The sequence below is a fragment of the Neltuma alba genome, unplaced genomic scaffold, assembly GCF_004799145.2.
Source record: "Neltuma alba isolate B1F8T4 unplaced genomic scaffold, ASM479914v2 tig00004435_pilon, whole genome shotgun sequence".
NCBI classification, from domain to species: domain Eukaryota; kingdom Viridiplantae; phylum Streptophyta; class Magnoliopsida; order Fabales; family Fabaceae; genus Neltuma; species Neltuma alba.
In genome coordinates, this window is record NW_021633706.1 from 46,650 (window position 1) to 70,968 (window position 24,319).

General features: G+C 30.5%; 1 protein-coding gene and 1 long non-coding RNA gene across 2 annotated transcripts; both read right to left on the reverse strand.

The window, feature by feature from the left end:
* Positions 1-15,139: 15,139 nt before the first annotated feature.
* LOC114744740 (uncharacterized) lies at positions 15,140-16,775 on the reverse strand. The gene is made up of 4 exons (XR_003740138.1): positions 16,615-16,775; positions 15,942-16,067; positions 15,356-15,446; positions 15,140-15,264 (listed from the first exon to the last, which is right to left on the reverse strand). It is a non-coding gene; the product is annotated as an uncharacterized LOC114744740 (long non-coding RNA).
* A 136-nt stretch (positions 16,776-16,911) lies between these two features.
* Positions 16,912-21,655, reverse strand: LOC114744739 (putative disease resistance protein At3g14460). Its single transcript, XM_028932908.1, has 2 exons — positions 17,744-21,655; positions 16,912-17,008 (listed from the first exon to the last, which is right to left on the reverse strand). The coding sequence occupies exons 1-2, from the start codon at positions 21,495-21,497 to the stop codon at positions 16,995-16,997; spliced, it is 3,768 nt and encodes a 1,255-aa protein (XP_028788741.1). The 5' UTR covers positions 21,498-21,655; the 3' UTR covers positions 16,912-16,994.
* Between the last annotated feature and the right edge of the window lie 2,664 nt (positions 21,656-24,319).

Genomic DNA, 24,319 nt, shown 5'->3' on the forward strand with positions numbered 1-24,319 from the left:
CTTTCGTGGAAGAGTCTGCCCAAAACAATCACTCATTTTCCTATGATCTTCATTTTTAATTATTTTCACATTTTGATGTCTTAACATTGTTTGCGTGCCTTAGATTGTCCTAAATATCAAATTTCCTAGTTGTTTTGGTACAGGGAACGTGAAAACTTGAAGGGGGGGGGGGGGGGAAAAGGAACAGAGCACAGACTGATTAAATAAAAATTAATATTTTTATATTTTATATTAATGTTAATAGTTTTAAATGAAATAATGAATACATATATGAAATGAATTTTAAATAGATACAAGAAACCTTTTTATTTTATTATAATTTATTAGCTGTGTTTTTATTTAAAAAAATTATATAATAAATATTTAAAATTTTCCTCTTAAAGTTAGGAAGAAATAAAAACTCAAAATCCCATATAATACGTTTCACTCTTTTCTAAATCAAAAAGCTAACTTTGCATAGCCTAATTAATATTAACATTATAGTAATTATTTCATTGAATTTTTTTGTCAATACTCCCTTCTATACTATATACAAATTATAAATAAGTGAACTATGTAGATTAAAATGTTTGTTAAGAATAATAAATTTGCAAGAAACGTTCTTTTTTCCCCAAATAAAGAAAATGATTGGAGAAAAAAAAAAAGGACCGGAGAAACAGATCAGTATTTGAGAGTACAAATGAAGAAAAAAAGTGAATTAAATTTTTAAACAAATACCAAATATATATATATATATATATATTATAAAAAGGACCAATTCATAACTTATAGAAGAGATCAGAGGGAGTAAAGGTGAAATAAAAATCTTTTTTAATTGTCATTCATATGCATATTTGTTTTCCTATTGACCGTTGAATAGCTTTCCAGGCCTCATTTCTGTTATGGCTGGCGTCCACCGTCTATGCAATATGCACGATGCACGGACGCGAAAGTGACCACTGGAAAGTACTTTTTGTCCTGAAAAATGTTAAAAAATATTTTCAGATATTTTATTTATATTTATTTAATGGACTTTATGAGAAGATGAGGAAATTAAAATTACTCCTGAAAAATAGTTTAAAGGTATAATTGTTCTTAAAAGATTAATACTTTAAGAATATAATTGCATCACAATTTTTTTTTTAAACTGTTGAATGCTATTGAAAAAAAATAATCTAAGATATGGACACGCTTCAAAGACTATTTTAAAATGCTAGATCAGTTTTATGCTCGATTTGGATGGGAAAGAAAATGACAGGACAAATAATGAAAAAAGAAAAAATTAAAAAATGTTATCACGTTGGATGAACAAGAAAAAATAGAAAAAAAGAAAATGAATAGATATTTGAATGACCAAAATATTTTTTTATGCAAAAATATATCATGTTTAAAATTAATTTAAATATTACAATAGAAAAATTATACTATTTCTGTCCTTAATATAAGAACTAGTTGACTTTTATTTTGATTATAAATATAATACTCCAATCTATTTTGTCTTTTATATTTATTTATTCTTTTAAGGTAGTCTTGGTCATAATAATGGTTCTAACTAATAGACTTGATTGGCAAGGATAATTTAAAAAAATAACATCTATTTATTACAAATAACTAACTTAACTAGTTTTTTTAATTTATTCAAATCAGTCAACTAAATCTTATATTAAGGATTGAAGGTAGTATTAACATTAGTATTATCAAATAATTTAAAATCAAATTATTTTATAAAGGTATATTTTCATATTACTTTATTTTAAAACCAGATAATTTGGAGAAAAATATTGCTTTTAATTGTAAAATAAAAAAGTGAATAATATTTTAAAGTTGGATATAACAGAAGAAAATAAATAAATTATACATTATTCAATGTTATTAATAAATATTAAAATTATATGAGTTTTGTCCAAAATATGTATTATAAAAAGTATCAATTCATAGCTTATACTCATCCCGTCTTTAATGTAAGATCTAATTAATTAATTTGAGTAAATTAAAAATATTAATTAAATTTATGTTTTTTTTAAAACCCTTTAAGTATCTTTCTAATTTCTTTCCTCCTTCTTTCATTTGATTATTATTGAAAAAAATTAATAAATACTCCTCTGGTCTTAAATATAAGATCTTTATATACTTATATACAGTATAAGAATCTTATATTTAGAATCGGATGAGTATGTAAAATAACTCTTAAAAAAAAACGAGTGTCATTTTCGCATCCGTGCGCAAAGGGTGACGGTAAAAAAGATGCGAGCTATCACATAAACGAGGCCTAGAAAATCACTCAACGGTCAATACAAAAACAAAGATGTGTATGAATGACAATAAAATTTTAAGCATTTTGAAGTATTTTTTTAAGGCTATCTAACATTTTAAATTATTTTATAATTTATTTAACATCTTAAAATATTTATTCATATGCATCCAGTATCCTTAAAAATATTTTTAAAAAAATAGTTTTTTTAGTGTTTTATATACATTAATTTAACAAACTTTTTGACTATGAATTTAAAATAACTCCTAAAAAGACACTTTAAAGGCACAAGTGCTTTTGAAAAAAATTCATATTTTAAAAATAAAATTGTATTATAAGATACTTTAAAATGTTAAGTGAGAAGGAAAAAAAAAAAAGGCTGGCGCATTTAATTCTCTTTCCCCTTTGTGCTCATGTTCATAGGGATTCAATTATTCATGGATAGAACACTTAGAGGGTGTTTGGATGATTGCCCAAACCATGGTTTGAGAAAAAATTACCAAAACACCTATCAATTTTTTAAAACCATGATTTTATCATAAAATCATGGTTTGCTTATCAAAACCAAGGTTTTGTAATAAGTAAAAAAATTTTGCTTTTTGAGTGGTTCTACGCCCACCCCCTACACTAATTTTTTTTTTGGTTGAAAACAATTAATTTTTCTAAAAACATAATCTTATATTTTACAATTATATATACACATATTAACAATTACTACATCCTGTCTTTAATATAAGACCTCATTTGATTTTTATTTGGTCCTAAATATAAAACCCCAATTTATTTTATTTCTCATATTTGTCTATCGTTTTTCAAGTTATAACCAATAACTTTGATTAATAGGGATATTGTAAGAAAGGCAATACCTATTTATTACAAGTAACTAATTTAACTTATTTTTTTAATCTACTCAAATTAGTCAACTAACTCTTACATTTAGAATTGGATATAGTAATTAATATATGTTTTTATACATTATTTATTATGTTGGCAAAAAAATTAATAAATTTATTATTTCGGTCTTTAATGTAGGACCTAATTGGAGAGTTAATATTGGTCTTAAATGTAAGATTATTATTCCGGTCATTAATGTAAAATCTAATTGGAGAGTTAATATGTAGACAAGATCTTAATACCTTCATTAATAGAATCTTCATCTCACATGGCTTAGCTTCATGACTCCATAACAGATCAAATTATTTACTATATACAAGAATAGTCATGTCCTTTTTATTTTCTTTTTTCTTTTCAGATAATGTAATGTGTTGTTAAAAAAAACTACTTGGAAAAATATATTTCATTGTAACCTCTATTATTAAGATAATTAATATGAAATTTTTTTGTATGGTTATTTAATTTTGTGACACAAAAATTATGGGTTTTTATCTTTAAAATTTTTAAGAAATAATAATATTTTTTTTGGCAAAATAAATCATTTTCCTAAAAACATATTTAATTATTTTATTAATATATATACACATTAATTTTTTATTATTTTTATTATTTATGTCTTATTTATTGTGTTGCCAAAATATATATTATTAACAAATTTATTACTTCAAATAAACATATATTATGAAATATATCTTATATGTAATTATCATTTAAACTTATGTCTTTTTTAGTAATTTCTATATATCAAAAAGCACTTCTTATAATAATTATCCAAACACTCTCACTTTATCCAAATCACTTTTTCAGAAAATCTATTCTTTTCATAATCTATTCTTTAGAAGCTATTCTCCAAACCATGGTTTTGCTTCATCCAAACATCCCCTTAAAAGAGGAAGCTTGACTTTTGATTACTTTGCGTCCCCGGAAATAACGTCGGAAATACCATCCCGGAAGAGAAATGATTAATTATATGAATCCCATGTATTTCTCGAAAAAAGGACAAAAACGGGTACTTGCAAGGAAGCCAAGGCGTGTATATATAAATATACCATTTCTGACCTTTAATCTAAAAACTATTTAATTAATTTGAGTATATTAAAAAAATTAGTTAAGTTGGGTATTTATAATAAATATGAGTTGATTTTCAAAAAATTTCTTTTTTAATCATGATTATTATTAGATAAAAGTTTTTTAATATGTGTAATCAATAATAATACTTTAGTAAATAAATTATAAATTTAAAAAATAAAATAAATTACGGTGTTATAACAAAATTCCCACTATCTTTTATTCTTTGGGAGATGATACTTCATTTTGTTTCTCTCTCTTTTCTTCAAAAGTTGAATGTGCATACCGTTATAGCCAAGTTGACGAGAATATTTTCTTGATTCGAGAACACAACTGTTTTTTATTGACGAGGAGGTTAGGTGGAAAATTGTGAATGCCATGTGACTGCACATGAGCAATTTTGATCAAACAAATTTATTTTAGATCTGATTTAGGTCTTTCTTGGCTTCTTGCTAATAAAAATATAAAATCTTTTATGGGAGAATTTTCATCGGCCTGTTTTCTTGAAGCATGTTAATATTAAATCTCATTTTCTTGGAAGATTAAATTTAAATTAAAAGAGCGCCATAGATTACAACTTACAAGGTCAGATTTGGAGAAAATATCTGAAGTTCATGTTGGATGCATATAAAAATTAGATAAAATACAATAATTATCTCTCTATTTTATTTAAATTATAAGATTTTTTATTTATTTTGGAAATGCATATAAAACTTTGGCGCTTGTTAAAAGTATTTAGATAGAGGGTTTGTTTGGAGCTCTGTTCAAAACAAACTTTTAAATAAGTTTACATAAATCGAGACAAAACTTTTTTTATATAATTATTTCATATTTTGTAAATCACATTTGAAAAGCTATTTATAAGTCAATCCAAACAAGTTCGAAATCAAAATCATGATTTTAAAAGTATTTTTACGGTATACGAAATAAATATTTAAAATAATTTATCTTGATTTATGAAAAAATACTCTTAAAAAGCACCTTTCACTGAACCTAAACACCCACAAAATGCATGTTACATAATCATCTTTTATATATTTAAGATTTTTTTTCTGTTTATCCAACTATTAATTAATTATTAAGTTCAACTTTTAAATTTTTATTTTCACTAAAATGCCCTCTTTGATATAAGAATTATTTAAAAATTTATATTTGCTAAAAGTAATTTTTTTTTTGCAACAAAAAATTTGCATATATTTTCAAATTTTTTAATACGTTGTAAAATTTACAAAGTTTAATTATATCATAAAATTTTCTAATTGTAAAATTTCCTCACATTTACTGAAATTTATTAAATTAAATTTTTAAATGTTTAAAATACATATTGTGAATGCATATTTTTAGAATATTCATGAGAGTTAACTATTTAAATTTAAGTACATAATTTTAAAATCGAAGACGTGTAAATTTAGATTTAATTACATGTTTTTAAGATAGATGATGTGCAATTAAGACAGAATACAATGGGGATTAGAGCATTTTACTTTAAAGATTATCCATGAGAATTTAAGGAACACTTACTAATCAAGTTCACATAGTTTAATAATTTCTATTAGGATTAATATGATTTTTTGTCCTTTAAGTTTGTGCTTGTTTTGATTTTAGCTTTTTAAGTTTCAAATAATAGGTTTTGGTCTCTCAGGAAGTAAAATGATCCAATTTTTTATTGAATTAATATAGATCAATATTTTAAATAAAAAATTTGAGCAAACAAAATTTATAATTTGAAACTTAATAGACTAAAATTAAAATATTAATAAAGTTAAGGGGTTAATAATTGTATTAAACCTTTTATTATTATTGAAGCCATACTACCTACTTGATCGTCTCGTCTTTATGCCTGCTGTGAACTGTCCCCATCATGCGACGGGGACAGCTAATACCCCATAGTGCTCATTAAACAAATATTAAGTTGAAGACCATGATTAAATTAATCAGCTTCTTAATTGCCCGTGATTGACGCTGATGATTTCTTTAATTTTTTGTTTTCATCGTGTGGAAAAGTTGACAAACAAATGTAACAAGTGTTTTTGGTTAAAAAAAAATCACCATCTTTATGAAAGCAAGTGCTTATCTGGGTAATTTATTTAACGGTCAAATTTAATTTTTATTTTTATTTGAGCATTATTAAATATTTATTTTATATTTAAGTAATCTTTGCACTATTTATTAATTTGGAATACTTATTACTCCCTAAAAAAATTTAAAGATGAAGATCTCGTGAACAATAACAAATGCGGATTCAAATCAACTTGTTAAGTAATCGACTAGCCAAAAACCTTATTCCATTTCATTTTAAATATAAGTCATTTTTAATTAATTAAAGCCCACATGTTGTTTCAGCATCATTTCGTCAAAAGTTGAATGGGAAGACTCCAATAGTAGACTAGACAATATTATTTTCTTCATTGGAGGACACAATTGTTTATTATTCACGAGGAGGTTAGGTGGAAAATTGAGAATGCCGTGTGACTGCACATGAACAATTTGTTTAGCAAATAAAATTAGTCGTATTAAAAAAATAGCAATACTGAATTATAAGGGGGTTTGGTTCAACCTAAAAAAAATTGAGAAAAAACTCTCCTCATACTTATTTTGTTTACTGTAAAATTATTTTTAAAATTATGATTTGGTTTCTATTTTAACATTTTCATAAATCAACTTTGCCAAGCAACCAACCAACTAAAATTATTAAGAAGAATTATTATAAGGTCTTAACTAATAAATATATTTACTAAAAAATATCATAATAATTGATCAGGTTGTAATGACAGGTTTTGGTGCAGAAAATAATAGCGCATTCTAATTTCTAACTATTAACTTGTTATTGAGATATTTTAGTAATTATATTCTTCTCATGAGACCTTGCAGTAATTTTTTCAAACTACGACTTAATTAATTAATTTGGATGTGGATAAACAGCCATATGGAGTAAACTTTGTTTCTTCAATCCTCAGTCTTTTACACTATATTTGGTACACACCTAAAAAAAATTTTTAAGGTACTAGATGCATAAAAAATATTTTAAGATATCAGATGTATTTAAAAAAATATTTTAGAATGTTGTATGTATCACAAAAATATTTTAGGATGTTAAAAATACTTGAGAAAATATTTTGGAACGGCGGATGTAGAATGCCTAACAAAATATATTATTAAGCTTTGATAGGTTCGCTTACCAAACACAAAACGTCAAGGCTTGCCGGCCTTTCATGCTGTCTTATTTTACTTAGGTAATCGGGGTGCCTTCTTGGTATTTAATTTCCACCCAACAGCCATTGGCATTTAACTAGTCACAAAGTTAATCACTTCCCAAATCTACAATCCTATTGCTGCTATGACCTCTCCTCTCCGTCACCATTCACAAGTGATGATTGTGAAGAGATGACGGCAGCCGATGAGGAGCGGCCGGCGAGAGAGGCTAAGGAGTTGCAGCAGTGGTCATGAAAAGAGGCAGAAGTGCTCGGCATGCTTTCCCGAGGAATGACGGAGTAGAACAAAGGAAAGAACAAACTTTCATCGCAATTTTTTGGGAAAATTTTTTTCACGTGTGTTCCTTTCAACAAAATTTTGGATCCTCTTTAGAAAGTGAAAAGGATTATTTTAGAAAAGGAAAAAAGGGAATTATGATGTCATATTGCACGTAACCCTTCTCTAGAAATTTGAATATATATATGTAGATAACTAACATTTTTAATGATTAATGTGTAACTACAAAACTCTTTAAAATTTTAAAATTATGTAAATCACACTCTCAGCCTTAATTAATTATCCGTTATTTTGCTAATAAAATATAACATAACAAAAATTTTATTATATTTAGAATGTTATACTTATATGGGATGGCACACATATCTCATTTCTTGCAACCCCATCTCATCGGTACGAAAGATGAGGCTGATAACAAATATCGCATATAAGAAGCTGGAAAATTATCATTGTAAAAATGAATCCCAGAGCAACCATATTAGTATATATCAAAACAATGGAATTGAAAGAGTGAGCTCAAGGCTATTGTCTAAACATGCACTGCGTTGCAAAGAAAATGACAGTATATCTTATCTCCAAACAGTTTATGTTTTCTGTTCTTTTTTCCCGTTTTTATGTGTAGAACAAGTTTCAGCTTCTTCCAGGCTACCAAAAAGTGTTCTGGCAAATTATCAAAAGTTAATTCATTTCAAAGTTCTCAAAGCTCCACATCAAAATTTTCAAATACCGCCCGGAGGAGAAGTGAGAGAAAATTTTAACGATTTCGATTTAAAAAATCAAAGAAATAAAGTTAAAAGTTTTTACTTAATTTTTATTACTCTTTTATCTTATATGTTCTCTTATTAACATTTTAAGACCTCCATTTTCCAATTTTTCAAATCAGTTTTATTAAAATTTCCTATCCCCTTTCTTTTATTTTCCTCATACCAAACATAAGGTTGAACTTCACATCCGGTATGTATGGTTATTAACAGTAATTAAACTGAACCATTGGATGAAAATTTGCCGAGTATTGTTAATTCTAAGAATAATGGAGGATAAGAATATACTAGGAAAGATGAAATATCAACTACTTGTAATGAAGAATAGAATTTTAAATAAGTTTAGAAGTGTTTTTAATGAAAAATAAATAAGAATTTAACACTTCTAACATATTCCCAATTAGTAATATTTAACAGAATTATTTTTCAAAGTATTTTTATTTTATTTTATTAGGAACCAACTGGGACATATATACAACACGCCACTAGACCAGTTCAATAAGAAGCTCAAGAATTTTTAAGGGAGAAACAGTAGCATACAATACTGAATATATACTTTGGACGTTCACGTTCTATATATGCTAGTTCACTGCTATTAAGATCGAAAACATTAATTAACCAGTTCAGTGAGTCGGAGTTAACAGCAACACTTCTTGCCGCATATTTAGGGTGTTTGTATTAGCTTTTTGGATGTTATTTTACAGTATTGTAGATAAATATACGAGAAGAGTTTTATTTTGATTTATGTAAAAGTATTTTTTTTAAGTGCCTTTGAGGGGTTCTCAAATACCGTAAAATTATTTTAAAAAAAAGCTAATTCAAACATCCTAATTGAGCAAGAAGAGTTTATCTCTGATAGACCAAAAAAAAAAAAACAGTGGATAGTATAATGAGTCCAGAGGAAGTGGGCCTAAAAAGACCTTAGAGGATGAAGAGGGAATCTAAAAGGACAATAATATAAAGGGATAATTGGTAAAAAAATCCTTACTTGAAAATTTAATTAGCTAAAAAGACCTGAATTTGAGCAAATACAATCATGATCCGTGAGTATAACATATCTTCTGCTGTGTGCAACATGTCATTAATGATGTGCAACAATTATCAATACTGAAATCATGTGCCCACAATGGAAGATATGTTACACAAAGCAGAAGATACATTGTACTTACGGATCATACTTGCATGTACTCAAACTCAGGTCTTTTTAGCCAATTAAATTTTCAAACAGAAATTCATTTTTACCAATTTTCCCTAATATAAACTCAGATAATGCTCTCAAGAATTAGCTTAAAGTTGCTTTTAGAAAATGAAAGGTTTCCCCTGAAAGCATCTTTTATTGCAATGGTAGAGTAGATGTGCGTTAGGCCCAAGTAATGAGTTTGGATTATGTTAAAAAATAACATAAAAATTCACTTACAACAGACAGATCGTAACGTTTTGTTTTTTGGGAAAAAAGACATTAGATATGATCAATGGGCCAAGAAATTGACAGTCTATAATATGAAGCTGATAATAGATATAATTTTACTAAAGGGATGTTTGGATGAAAACCAAACCATAGTTTTAAAAGTGATTTTACGGTCTACGAGGTAAATATGTGGAGAAGTTTATCTCGATTTGCGGAAAAACACTTTTCAAGGCATCTAAACACCCCCTAAATTCCTTCTTTGCGAATTTCTAGTTTGCAAGCTACCCAAAAAAATTATTATTTTTTAAATAACATAGGTTATGTATAAGTAACATTTCTGTTTACTAGAAGTTTCATATTATGCTTTAATTAAATTAATTTAAAATAAGTAACTAAATATAATTAGTGATAAATTAGATATAAGGGAAGAGAGAATTAGGCACCACATAAATTAGGCACCACGAGATCCAGTCCTCTTGAAATCTACTCGAGATTTTTCCATCATAAAAATCCATTATAAATCCTAGTAAGTTCTACAACGAGCTCACCTACAACTCTTACAAATCACAATTTTAAAATTTCAATCTACTCACATTTCTTCCCCTTTTTTTTCCCCGCCAGACCGCTTAGGTTATAAGTTTGACTTTAATTACAAATGCTATGTGGCATAAGGGGGAAAAAACCTTAAATTAACGGCAAGTTTGTTTTTAAAAAATTTCAGGAAAAAAAAAGCGATTTTAGCTAGGCTAAACGTAAAACAGTTGTTGGAAGTATAAGGCAATTGTTGAGAGAATTTAAGCTAGTTAAACATATAGTATAAGGGATATGTTGAAAACAAGGGGCTTATTTGAATAATTCAAGTATTAAACTTAACTAAAAGCGTTTTTTTTCTTTAATTTTAAACAAATTGTCCCCAAAATGATTTTGTTTCCCATTAAAAAAGATTCAAAGAGTGCTGCGTCTGTACAATACGATTCTTCAATATTTGTTGTCATGATATTATGATGTAAAATAATTAATTGACTTCAAGAGTGCGTTGACATTTTTTTTCAGGTGACAAAAGTTTAAGTGAGCCGAATCTCAATATTCATTAGGACTCAGAGTTAGGGCATGCCTTTAGATTCACTGAGTGCTCACAAAAGTACATATAGATTACCCATCAATAAGGTCTTAGATTGGCAATTTGAACTAACAATTTTGTAAGTTATGAGCCAACTCTTTATTAATTAGACGAATTTTTGTTAGCAATTTAAATATCTCCATGCGCAGAACACCGGCGGGCAAAATCTTTATTTTTAATTGTTATTTTCAAATTTTGATGTCTTATTTGTCAAGGAACAAAAAACCAGGCCAGATACTGAATTGCTGGAGATGGTGGGTCAAGAGTTAATAGTCAGATAAGGGTTGGACAGGCCATATTAAAATAATAAAATTTAATTGACAATAACAAAATAAAATAATATTTATAAATAATAATCACTCAAAAAAATATAAGAAACCACAAAAATAGTTTAAATATTTAATTGTAACAAACTAACATTAATAAAAATTTTCTTGAGTGGCTTAATTCCAAACTCCATCTAAAAATTTCCTTATACTTCTTTTCTTGGGAACTCTCATTTGTGCGGACCACCTTTGAATTATTACTCTGCAGTTACCCCTTCTCGATCTCCATCGGGTTACCCCTCTGTCACTTTTCTTACAACTCAATTTCATCAGTATGAGATGAGGCTCATAACAAATATTGAATATAAGAAAGCTGGAAAATTATTACTCTAAAATCCCATATATTATTATACTCTTTCGGTTCTTAATATATAAGCTAATTAAAGAGTTAATTTGGTGCTATTTATAAGACTTATTTTATATATTTATGAATTTTTTTAATTAATGCTATCAATATTCTGCTAACAATAATCAAATAGGAGAAGGAGGGAGGAAATTGAAAAAGATGCTTAGGATGTTTTAGAACAAACATATCATATTACTTAATTTAACTAAGATTCTTAGTCTACTCAAATCAATTAATTATGTCTTATATTAAGAACAAGAGTAGTGAGCTCCACGCTAAGTCTTTTGTTTTAACATTCAGCATGTAGCAAAAGAAAATGATAGTATGTCTTATCCGCAAGCAGTTTATGTTTTCTGTTCTTTTTCCCATTTTTATGGGTGGAATTAGTTTTAGCTTCAGAGCTACCAAGAAATGTTGTAGCAACACATCATCAAAAGCTAACTAATTTCAAACTTCTCAAAGCTTCACATCAAAATTTCCAAGCACTTGATATAACTTCATGTCCTCTATGCATGGTTATTAATAGTAAACTGAACCATTTAATGAAAAAATGCCGAGTCTCGTTAAATTTTAAGAGTAATGGAGGATGAAAATATATTAGGAAAGATGATATATCAATTACTTGTAATGATGAAGAATACGATTTAATAGGATTTTAAATAAGTTTAGGACTGTTTTTAATGAAAAATAAATAAGAATTTAACACTACTCCTAACATACTCCCAATTAGTCAATTTAACATATTTATTTTTCAAAGTATTAATATTTTTATTCTATTAGGAATCAATTGGGGTATATGTACACCATGCCTCCTCCCTGAACATCTCAAAAGGTTCACCTCTGATAGGCAAAAGCTGGATACTGCAATGAGTCCAAAGGAAACGGGCCTGGCTAGATTGGAAGATGATGAGGCAATATAAAAGGACAATATATTTTTGAATCAGAAATATGAGCTGAGAAATGAGGAAAATCTTCTTACTGCTGTTCCTGGCGATTCAAAGCTATGAAAGTTCATATGTCAGCAAAAGGATTTGTTAGACAAAGGAACTAGATGGATTTTGAGAGATGGGCATTCTATAAGCTTCTTTAATGACTTCTGGCTCTTCCCAAACAGGAAAATTAAAGATTGGTGCTTACGAGATTTGTCTGATGAGGAAAATGAGAGTGTAGTGGCAGACTGGGTGTCAAACGGGTCATGGGATTTTCAAAGACTAAAGTCAGTGGTCAATAAGGAAATATTACAGAGATTGCTGAGCATTCTAAGTCCTTCTGATGCTGATGGACATGATTTAATGTCTTGGAATGCCTCTAATAACGGAATTTTCAGTCTTAAGAGCGCTTATTATCTTCTGGAGGAAAATCCATGCTCTCTTTATAATCCAACTTTCAATCTTATATGGAAATGGAAAGGGGTTGTATTGAAGCCCATAAAGATGTCAAGCCCAAATAGCCTATATTGCTCATATCAGACATGTTTAAATTGACATTCTAGATTCCTCTTCTCATGTATACGTGTCTGTTTATAATAGGATACGAACTCTATAAATAGGGTGTTACTGTATACATTTGATATATCAATGAATCATACATTTTCAGAGTGCAATGACTCTGCTTTTCTGTTTTGCCTTGGTACCTTTTGCTTTCTGTCTCAAAAGGTTGAAAGAGTTCGAGTCTTTCTTTGGAGAACCTTTCTGGATAGACTACCTACAAAAATATGGAGAAGTAAACGGTCGCATTGTTCCGCCTTATGTTCCCACTGTATGGCAAGTAACGAGGATATATTACATATCCTAAGGGACTGTGATTATGCAAAAGACCTAGGGCGGGGAATTGGGAATCCTCTATATTTCTCGTCTTTGTTTACTGCTTCCTTATGTGATTGGATATCTTTGAATCTTAAGAAGAATATGGGGAGAGATGGAATTGGAAAATGGGGCTTATTTTGGGGTGTTGCAGTGTGGAAACTTTGGCATTGGAGGAATGAAGTTATGTTTAACAACAACTATGTGAAACCTGATGATCCTCTCAAGGTGATTTGCCATATTTGGAAGAATTATGTATTTGAACCTGAGATTAAGGAATATGATGATAATGTAAAAGCTGTCATGACTTGTGGCTGGTCTCCTCCTCCTCCTGAATGGGTCAAAATAAATGTGGACGGTGCAGTCAATACTCATTCAAGTGATGCTGGATGTGGGGGAGTGATAAGGAACCATAAACGTGATTGGATAGTGGGATTCTCTTGTAAGATCGGAAAATGCAATGTCCTAGATGCTGAAGCATGGGCTATATTTAAGGGCTTGAGCTTGGCCTTGGATTATGGGTTTAAACAGATCATTCTGGAATCTGATGCTAAAGGACTCATTGAGATGCTGACATCAAAGGAGGCTACTTTAAACTGCAGCCTTATGGTACTGCGAATACAGGATTTATTAAAACGCAGCTGGCAAGTCCATTTGAGGCATACAAATCGAGACAGTGATGGTGTAGCAGATCATTTAGCAAAGAAAGGAATTTCTACTTCAGCTTTATTTGACACCTGCCCTCTTGAATTGAGGGTCATTGTGGACAAGGAGAGCTTGGGATCTAGTCCCCATCTACTTTAGTTTTATTTTGGGCGCAGCCCTCTCTTGTATCATACGGAAAAAAGAAAAGAAAAAAGGACGATATAAGCTCAGATGAGTCTCTCATGAATTAGCTTCCAAAGATGCTTCACAACCCTACTCGGTACAACTTTAATCTAACCAATTAAGTTTCAAACTCAGATCCTGAGAAGGAAATCTCTTTAATGTGGGACAATAGTTTTTCACAAACTCTCACGATAATGTGCATATAATAAATCACAACAATTGTAACAGAACATATGATAATATGAAATTTTACCGAATTCCTTTTTTATGAATTTCTAGTCTGCCAGCTACCAAAAACATTATTTTATTTTTAAATAACATAGGTTCTGTATAAGTAATATTTTTGTTTACTAAAAGTTGCATATTATACTTTGATTAAATTAATTTAAAAAACTGTGATAGTGTTTGTGTGTTAGATGAAACAAGCAACTACGTATGATCAGTGATAAATTAGAGATAAGGGAAGGGAGAAAAGGTACTACAAGAATTATACTAGTTCGGTCCCTTGTCCTATATCTAGTCCTCTTGAAAACTACTCGAGATTTTCTCGCCATAAAAATCCAATTACTATCCCACTAAATTTTGCAATGAGTTCACCTACAACTCTTACAAATCACAATTCCATAATTTTTACATAGCTTACTCGTAATTGGTAACTAGAGTTTTACACAGTTCACTCCAAACTAAAACAAAATGTGCAAAAAGTAGTTTACAACTGATAGGAAATGCAATTCTGCCTCATGACAATTGTTAATTCCATAATACCCACAAAGCTCTTAATGTTGAAGGCTAAAGAAGCACAACACCAGGAATAATCAAATTTTCAATCCAAAGAAAGACTCGAACTCTTTCAACCCCTTTCCATTGATAATTTTTCGCCTGTAACTCTTGAATTAGCTAAAGGGGATTCCTATAGATATTAGCTTTTTTACACGCCTTCCTTGTTCCTCATGTAACTCTTCAAAACAGAGCAATTCAACAAGCTCCCTCACCTATTTTGACATGATTCATTAAAACACAATATTAGATTAAATTCAACAACATATGAATCCTTTCAATCACAATAATTAAAAAATGCATTACCTAAGATGTGGCATCTTCAAGAAACATTTGGCCATTTCTATGCTCATTGAAAGCCAATAACATTCTGCTCTTGAAACTTTAGATCAAGTCACTGAAAAAGGGGGAAAAAACAACATCCAATAAAATAGAGGGAAAAAAACCATCAGTCAAATTTTAGCTTTGTGCCTTAGAAGCAATTTGTGAATATAAAAATACTTCTCAATTCCTAAATATAGGATCTAATTGGAGAGTTGATATTGGTCCTATGTGTAAGACTTATTTCTCATATTTATTATTATTTTTTTCCAAATCAATCCTATTGATATTCCCTCAATAACACTCAAGTAGGGGAGGGAAGATGGAATTAAGAAAGATGCTTAGGGTTTTTTGGAAAAAATATGTCATATTAACTAATTTAATTAACATTCTTCTTTCTTTACTCAAATTAGTTAATTAGGTTTTATATTAAGGATCGGAAGAATATGATGTTGTTTTTGCTTACTTGAAGCTTCATATGATGATTATATTAAATTAAAAACATTTAAATTAGTAACTTTCTCCAAAAAGCAAAGGAGGCTCATGCAAATCAGGCTGGCTAATCCTTTACCTTGAAATAACAATCTTGAGACGGTGATCGATGTCACAAAATCCTCAAGGACAGGCATGTTAGCGGAGGTCTGCAATCATTTTGAATTACCCCCAAATGTGACAAGCATACGCATCTCATATATGCCTGCATAATAATTGTAAATTTTATTTTTGAAAGAGACAAGAAGATTAAACGTTCTAGCTATAATTGTAAATTAAATTTTAGACAATAGTTACCGTAGTAGCACTATTTTTGTCCTGATAAATCGTACGTCTTCGTATAAAAAGAAAATTGAATAGCTTGTTTCACAAGATTCATACTTTTTTACCAAAAAAGAAGAGGCATTGATACGATGTTATTGGGTGAGCAAATTTTTTTTGAGGTACAAGGGAGCGGGCTCGAACCTGGACGCATACACCCAACACACACACATACCATCCGACCAAGCGGCCAGTGGTCGGGTGAGCAAATTTTTTAATATCTTTGCCTGTTTGTGTGTGTGTGTGTTTTTTTTTTTTTTTTGGGAGGGGTAATAGGCAAGATCTAGCCTTATAATGTTGATATGGATTCAATGATGAAGAAAGGAACGTATCATAGTTTTCATTTGCGTTGTGAACAGGGGGGGAAAGGAAAAAAAGTACACGCCAATAGATGCTAATATGTTTATTTGTTGTGAAATTTGAGAGCTCACCTTTTGAAGAAATGCGACATCTCAAGGATCATAATATACTCCTGTTTTTAATGTATGATTTAATTATTGACCTTCAAATAATTAGGCCTATTTTCGAACGTAAGAATCTCCAAGGATGGAAATGGCTTAAATGAAGAGGAGGAAATTCTTCCTGAGCTCCTTTTATACTGTCTAACCTGGTAACATCAAAACAAAGAATCAGATCCACTAAAATTAAAAGCTTTTAGATATTTTTATAAGAAAAAAACATGTAACATTTGTAAAAAAAAAAAAAAAGGACTATTATTTAGCCAACCTCAACAACTGGGTTAGCTTTTGCCTGACTTCTTTGCATATCATATCTCTCTCCCTTTTATTTAAAGCATAATTATACTGCTTTGTCATCTCCTCAAACCTGATTCATCAAAACATAATAAATCTTATAAAATCAGAAATATTACTTAACAAATATATCATAACCCCCATCTCATTAGTCATCACAAACATAAGAAAGCTGAACAAACTAGAGACCCATCTGTGACAAAATCAAACCTCCTATGTGACAAGGCTGTGTGTGTGTGTGTTTGTGTTTCATACTTAACTCATCATTAGTATCACATGATAACTAATTATTGACCATTGCAAACTAAAAATGACATCATCGATTATTCTCTCTCTTTCTTCAGATGTGCAAAAATGGCATAAAAATCTGCTTATTCAAACGAAAATCTAAAACAATAAGTTGGCAGAAGCATGATATGATTTTTGTTTTGTTTTTATAAAAAGAAAGATAGAAAGGTGGAAGTTGCTAGCTTTAACTGTAAATCTCAGACAAAATTACCATAGCAGTGATATTATTATGTTGATAAGAAAGCACAGCAGTACTTCAAATTAAGTCACATGCTTCAGAGGACTAGAAGTTTTTCGGGAAAAGAAAAATAGCAGACGCAAAGATGGTCCTGCAGGCTGAGCAAATTTTACAACTTGAGGTATATGTGATGTAGGAAAGATGCTTCCTATAGGCTATAATATTGATGGATGCCATAATCATAACGGGAAGACAAAATTTTTATGTTCTTTGGGGAAATGATGAGAACGTAATTGCAAGAAAAAAAAAAATACTGAAATGTTTTGGAAATCGAGAGCTTACCTTTAGATGGAATGTACCAAGGATCATGGTATTCGCCATTAATTATTATGGTGGGAATATGAGTGATCTTGGACAAGTGTCTGCCTCCTTGAAAATGGTATCTTGCTTCTAATTTAGGACAGCTCCAAATATTCAGAAACAAAAGAGAGGATGGCAGGCAATCTTCTGGCAAGGATTCAAGCTTTGGACAGCCATAAATGGAGAGCCTCTTTAGAGAAGTAAGGCGGTGAAGCCCTTTTCCATCTAACAATTCAAGATTGTGGACATCAGAGATGACCATACGCACAAGAGAAGTGGGCATCATTTGATTCTTCAGTAAATTCTGGAGAATATTTTCAATTCCACTACCTTCAACCTCAAACTGAGACAAAGAAGTCAGACGATGAAAGCCCCAATTTTCAAAAGGTATTGGAGATAGTCCATTGCAGCCACGAATGATCAAATATCGCAAGTTAGAAGGCAAGCCACATTGAGGTAATGATTCCAAATTTGGAAGCCATTCAAGAGAAAAGAATTGAAGGCTGGCAAGGGAATTAACATGTACTTCTGACATTGATCCAAGTTTTTGACAATGGTGGACCGCTAACTTTTCTAAGGAAAGATTGGACCTCCCAACATTTGTAAAGGTCTCCAAATTATGACATTGAAAAACTACAAGTTTTTTAAGCCTGGGAAAACAATCTAATGGAAAGGATATCAAGGAATGACAGCTATTATCAATCATCAATTCTTCAATTGATGTTTGGCTTCGCCAAGATTCCTGAGGCATGAACTCTAATTTCTCACAGTCTTGAATTAGAAGTCGTTGTAAAGAAGTGGGTAGACTGTCAGTTGGGAAGAACATGATTGATGGGGCACCAAAGAGAAACAACTCTTGGAGACAGTGGCAGTTCACTGTCATTCTCGGCAAACATTGCAAATTGTAACACCTTTGAATTGTCAGATGTTTTAGAGAGCTGAGAGAATAATCATCAAGGGCTCTCAATAAACCTTGTCCCCCTTGTAAGATTTTTAACTCTTCAATAGATGTGATCCATTGCGAAGATAATGATTTTGCCTCCAACTGTTCACAATTAGATATATAAACCTTTGTCAATGATGGTAGTTTCACAGGCATGTCTCCCCTCAACATAGGACAATAAGATAAACGCAGTTGTCTAAGATGAGGAAAAGGGAATTTGGCAGCTTCACCTTCAAATGGTATCCACTCCTCCCAAACTGGCATATCTTCAAATTCCAGAATTTCCAATAATGGAAATGGTTGAAATGAAGAGGGCTGAACTCTGTTGTAGTAGAACTCACGCCCAATTATCTGTACTAATCCCATTCTTCTAATCAAGAGCTCTTTGAGAGAAGGTAATTGTCCAAACGGTGGGAGTGAAAAGCAATATTTGCAGTTACTGACAGATAAAAAGGTAATATATGTAAATGAAGAATCACCCACCCACTTTGGAAAACTAGTGCCACCATAATAGTCTATCGTCAGTCTTTGTAAATTTGTTGAAGGTTGAAGCATGTCAAGTAACATTTTCACAATCTGTGAATCTTGAGTATCATCACCGTCCCATTTTAACACTAAATCCTCAATTTTCTCTCTCCTCCTCAAGTTTGCATCTAAAGCATCCTCTGAATCCACAACATTTTGTAGCTTCAAAATGGAAAGTTTACCTTGCAGATGAGGAAGTTTGTTTAACTCTTTAATTCCTAATCCATTTGATAGTTTGCCCACCATAAAGCTACTCAAACTTTGAAGATTTTGTAATTCTGTAATTTGTGTTGGCATCTCTTCCAAAGCTGTGCCGCTAATGTCTAGGTGACGTAGATTAATAAGATTTTTTATCTTTTCTGGCAATTCAATGAAATTCCTACAATATGATAAAAGCAAGGTTTGCAGATTGTGAAGTTTAAAAAATGCATCAGGCAACCTTCTAATTGGAGTGTAGGAAAGGTCAAGATATCTCAAATGCTGCAAATCACCAATTGAATCAGGCAACTCATTGACATTGTCATAACAAGACAAAGATAATACTCTCAAGCGTTTTAATCTCGGCAACAAATCATGTATCACCTTTCCAGTCAAATAGGATGGAAACGCCCAGCCATACTTAGATTGAGGTAAAAAAGTCCTCAAACAATTTAACTGATCAAAATTCTCGAACATTTTGGCACCATCATACCGTTTTCTAGTATATGATAAATGACGAAGAGTTTTTGGAATTTCATTGCCTTCAAACCATAGACAACTCTTTCCCGATACAACTTTGGCTAAATCATTGATGAGATCATGCATCAAAAACTTTCTTGGATCACCTTCATATTGTTGAATGAATGACCTAGACAATAATTCATTGAAGCACTCATCTGCTTTTGCCTCCAATGTTTTCTTCCCATGGGAGTGTTGAGGAACAAAGCCTTCAGCCATCCATAACAAGACCAATTTCTTTTTCTCCAACAACAGATCTTTCGAAAAAATTGAGCAATAAGCGAAACATTTCTTCAAATGTGATGGAAGAGCGAGATAACTCAGACGCAAAGCTGGTAAAACATCATCATTTGGTATGTCCCACAGGTTGTTATTAAGAATTTTATTCCATTCCGTTGCATCCACTTTTGAACGTAAAAGACCTCCTATTGTTTTAGCAGCAATGGGAAGGCCACTACATTTTCTTGCAATTTTTCTTCCAATTGCTTCTAGCTGTGGATATTTATTTGGATCTTCATTTGCAAATGCATGCTTGGAGAGTAAAAACCAACAGTTATCATCTGAGAGACAACTCAATTTATGTACGGGAAATGTATGTGTGATTTCAACAACTCTTTGCTGGCGAGTTGTTATGATGATCTTGCTTCCCCTTCTTCCACTGTGAAAAGGAGTTATGAGATCATCCCAATCACTATACTTTTCGTTCCATAGATCATCCAACACTATCAAAAACTTTTTATTACTTAGTCTATTTCTTAATTTAACACGAAGGTAGTCTATATCTGTGCTATTATAGACTTTTGAAGTGATGGACTCAACAAGATTTTTGGTCAACCTGAATAGGTTAAAATCATTTGAAATACAGGCCCAAACCTTTAAATCAAAATTGTCCTGGACAGTCTTATCATTGTAAAGGAGTTGTGCAAGGGTAGTTTTACCCAAGCCTCCCATACCCCAAATAGTGATCACTCCTATAGCATTACCCTTCGGATCTTCATCACACAGAAGCATTTTCAATAGTTTCTCCTTATCATCCTCTCTACCAACCACAACAAATTCATTTACCAATGATGTTGTAGGTGTTTTATGCCCTCTCGTGCTAACACTTTGCAAACCAAGGATATCCTTTTGTTTGACAAAGTTTTCAAGCCTTCGAGATGTTGCTTCTAGCTTGGAGTTCATCTCCAAATAAAATTGACCAAAAGAAGGAGAAAAGAAGGATCTCACCTTGTTTGTGACACCTTGAGAATCTTTCTTCATCTTGCATCTTAGAGACTCCGTGTGGATTTCATCCAGTAAATCCTCTGCATCATAAACAGCATCTTTCAGTTCTTCAAGCCATTTATTGATTCCATCATTGGTAATCTGCTTCTCTTCTGCATCATTGAGGATAGCATCAAGCATCAACAAAGTCATCTTCAACTCATCCAAGAGAGATACATTCAACTTTCTGTTTTTCATGAAATCTCGAAACTCGCTGGAGGTAATCCTCTCCAGTAAGGTCTGCAAAGAAGCAGAGAGCAATGCTTGTCCCACAGCTGCTGCAGCCATAGCTTCTTTTTGTATGGTGGCCGAGATAATGAGAGTGAACAGAGTTTGATCGGAAGAGATAGAATGAAGCTAGTTTAGATTAATCGAGAAAATTAAACCATTAAATGTGGACGTTTAATGACTTCTGACCACGGTGTGCCTCAGTACATTCTGGGAAATATCCCATCTGCTTCTCAAAATGATACAAGGGGGATATTGCAAGGAAGATAAGAAGGACATGTGTTTTTAATATGGTAGGCCATGCCCAGTGACATTTCCGTTTTTTTCTTGAAAGAGCCTACGCAAGAATAATTAATTGTCCCAAAATCTTTATTTATAATTGTTATTTTGAAAATTTGATGTCCTCAATTATTTTTGATCCCTCAGATAGTCCCAAATATCATTTTTCCTAATTGTTTTGGTTAGACTACCTTCAATCCTTAATGTAAAATCTAATTGACTAATTTGAAAAGATTAAGAAAGTTACTTAAATTAGTTATTTGTAATAAATAGATATTTTTTTTCTAAAATACTCTTATTAATCATGTGTGTCTAAATTACAATTAACAGTAACTCATCAACATATAAAACTACTATAAAGATTACTTGAGAAAAAAATAGATAAATATTAGAGACAAAGTGGATTGATGTTTTATATTTAAAACTAAATTAAAAGCTAAACTAGCTTTTATATTAATAATCAAAGGTAGTAAATACCCATTTTTCTATAGGGAATGCGGAAACTAAATGTAGTGAATTGAAGCTAATTCGATAGTCAAATTAAAATAGAGAGCACGCTATTTTTTCAACTCAAGGGTCGAAAAAACAATGCGGGTTTTGAAATTTAAAAAAAAATCATTTTGCAAAACAGGTAAAAAAAAAAAAAGGTAAAAGAAAATATCTATGTCTCGTTCTATGTTAATCAAAAGGTTATGAGAGTAGTACGCTATAGATTGGATTTTTAGATTGAATTCTTGATTATTTGTGTCTTTGATTACAAATATTGATTTTATTTGCTTTCATCATATTTTCTGTTTCCATCATAACCCTCTAAATTCCTCACCAACGTGAATGGGAAAAGACAATGACACGACATTCAATTTGATAGAGGTAATTCAAAGTTGCCTCTTTCTTATCTTATTTGAAAGGACTAAACAAGAACCATTCATTTTCGACAAAATATCTTCTAGCAATGAAGTCGAATAAGAAATACTGTCATAAATTATAAACTTTGTTTGTAATCTTAAATGAAGTTTTATATTTAGTAACGGAGGCTGTATTAAGTAATTAATTTATAGATATTAAAAAATTAAGTTAGTTATCTCCAAAATAATGCGTGTTATTCCTTTAAAATGTTTAGTTTAATCTTTTACATTAGAAATTATCTCTTGCAAAAGTTGTTTTTAGTATGTATAATAAATAGGAATAATTTGACAAAAGTTAGAAATTAAATTAGTACTGCAACCAATAAGAATAATTCAGAAAAATTTATAATTTGAGAGACAAACTTGATTGAATTATATCCAAGTTCTTTATATTCATTATGTTAAGTTTTTTAATTACATATGACCGTGTATTTCCTTTTTGTCATATGGGTTTATAGTTTAATGATAATATTTTAAAAATAGGATATGTGGCAATGTGTGATTAGAAAACTTGATATAATAGATATAAAAAACTTGATATAAGTATTGTCTCAAAAGTCAAAACAAACTCTCAACTAATTCATATGTTTAGGGTGAGAAAGACTGTTTATTATAGAGGATTTCAAAATTCCAAAATGATTTCCGATGAGTTAGAATTCTATACTTTTTGCAGGCTAAAGTGTTTGATGATGGTTCTTAATTTTAGGATCTGTTTGGTACAAGGAAAACGGAGGGAAGAAAATTTTTTAATGATCTTGTTTTAAAAAATTGAAGAATTGGGGTTATAAAATTTTCATAAAAGGAAAATATAAGATAAAAGAGAGAGAAAAATTAATTGGAAAATTTTAACCCCACTTCTCTAATTTTTTAAAATAAGCCCATTAAAATTTTCCTTCCATTCTCTTTCTCTCCATTTCCTTCATACCAAACAGACTCTTAGTTTGGATGAGAAGAAAAATATAGAAGAAATAATATCAAGACAGAAAACTCCTATTATTTTCTCCCTCCTATTATTTTCCTTTTTTTTTCACTTCACCCATACCAAGGCTAAATGTAATATATTTTAATGCACTGATAAATAAATAAAAAAATCAAGTCATCATCTTGACATTGGAGATGTTATTGTTTGGTTGGACGAGAATGATTTTGAGGTGTGGAACCACGAAGACCAATGATCAAAAAGACAAAATAGAACTTTCAGGCAAAAAAAAAAGACAAAATAGAACCGCCAATAATAATTTATTCAGTTGATAAGGAGTCAGTTTGTAACTCATAAAGTTGTGAGTTCGAATCCCATTATCCATTTGATTTGATCAATTTGGTTGGGCTTGTGCTTTTTGTTTGCAGGCCTTCCTGATCCATTCAAATTTTGGGCCCAAGCCCATTTCTTGATACGAATTTATGCAGCATATTACCCAATACATTGTCATACACAATTGATTGGATATTCTCATGGGTTTATAGTGTCAAATGAACCTAGATCCTCTAAATATTATCCTATTTTTTTACTCATACCAACCCACAAAACTCAATGAGCCTCTCATGAATAAGCTTCAAAGATGCTTTTAGGAAGCGAAAGGTTCTTTCAGAAAGCATCTTTTATTGCAAGGGTAGAGTAGATATTCGTTGGGTGCAAATAATGAGTTTGGGAGTGTGCTTGACACCATATGGCTCAAAGTAAATATAATAATACATCAA

Excerpts from the sequence above, each read along its gene's own strand:
- LOC114744739 (XM_028932908.1), bottom strand. The coding sequence starts at position 21,497 with ATGGCTGCAGCAGCTGTGGGACAAGCATTGCTCTCTGCTTCTTTGCAG.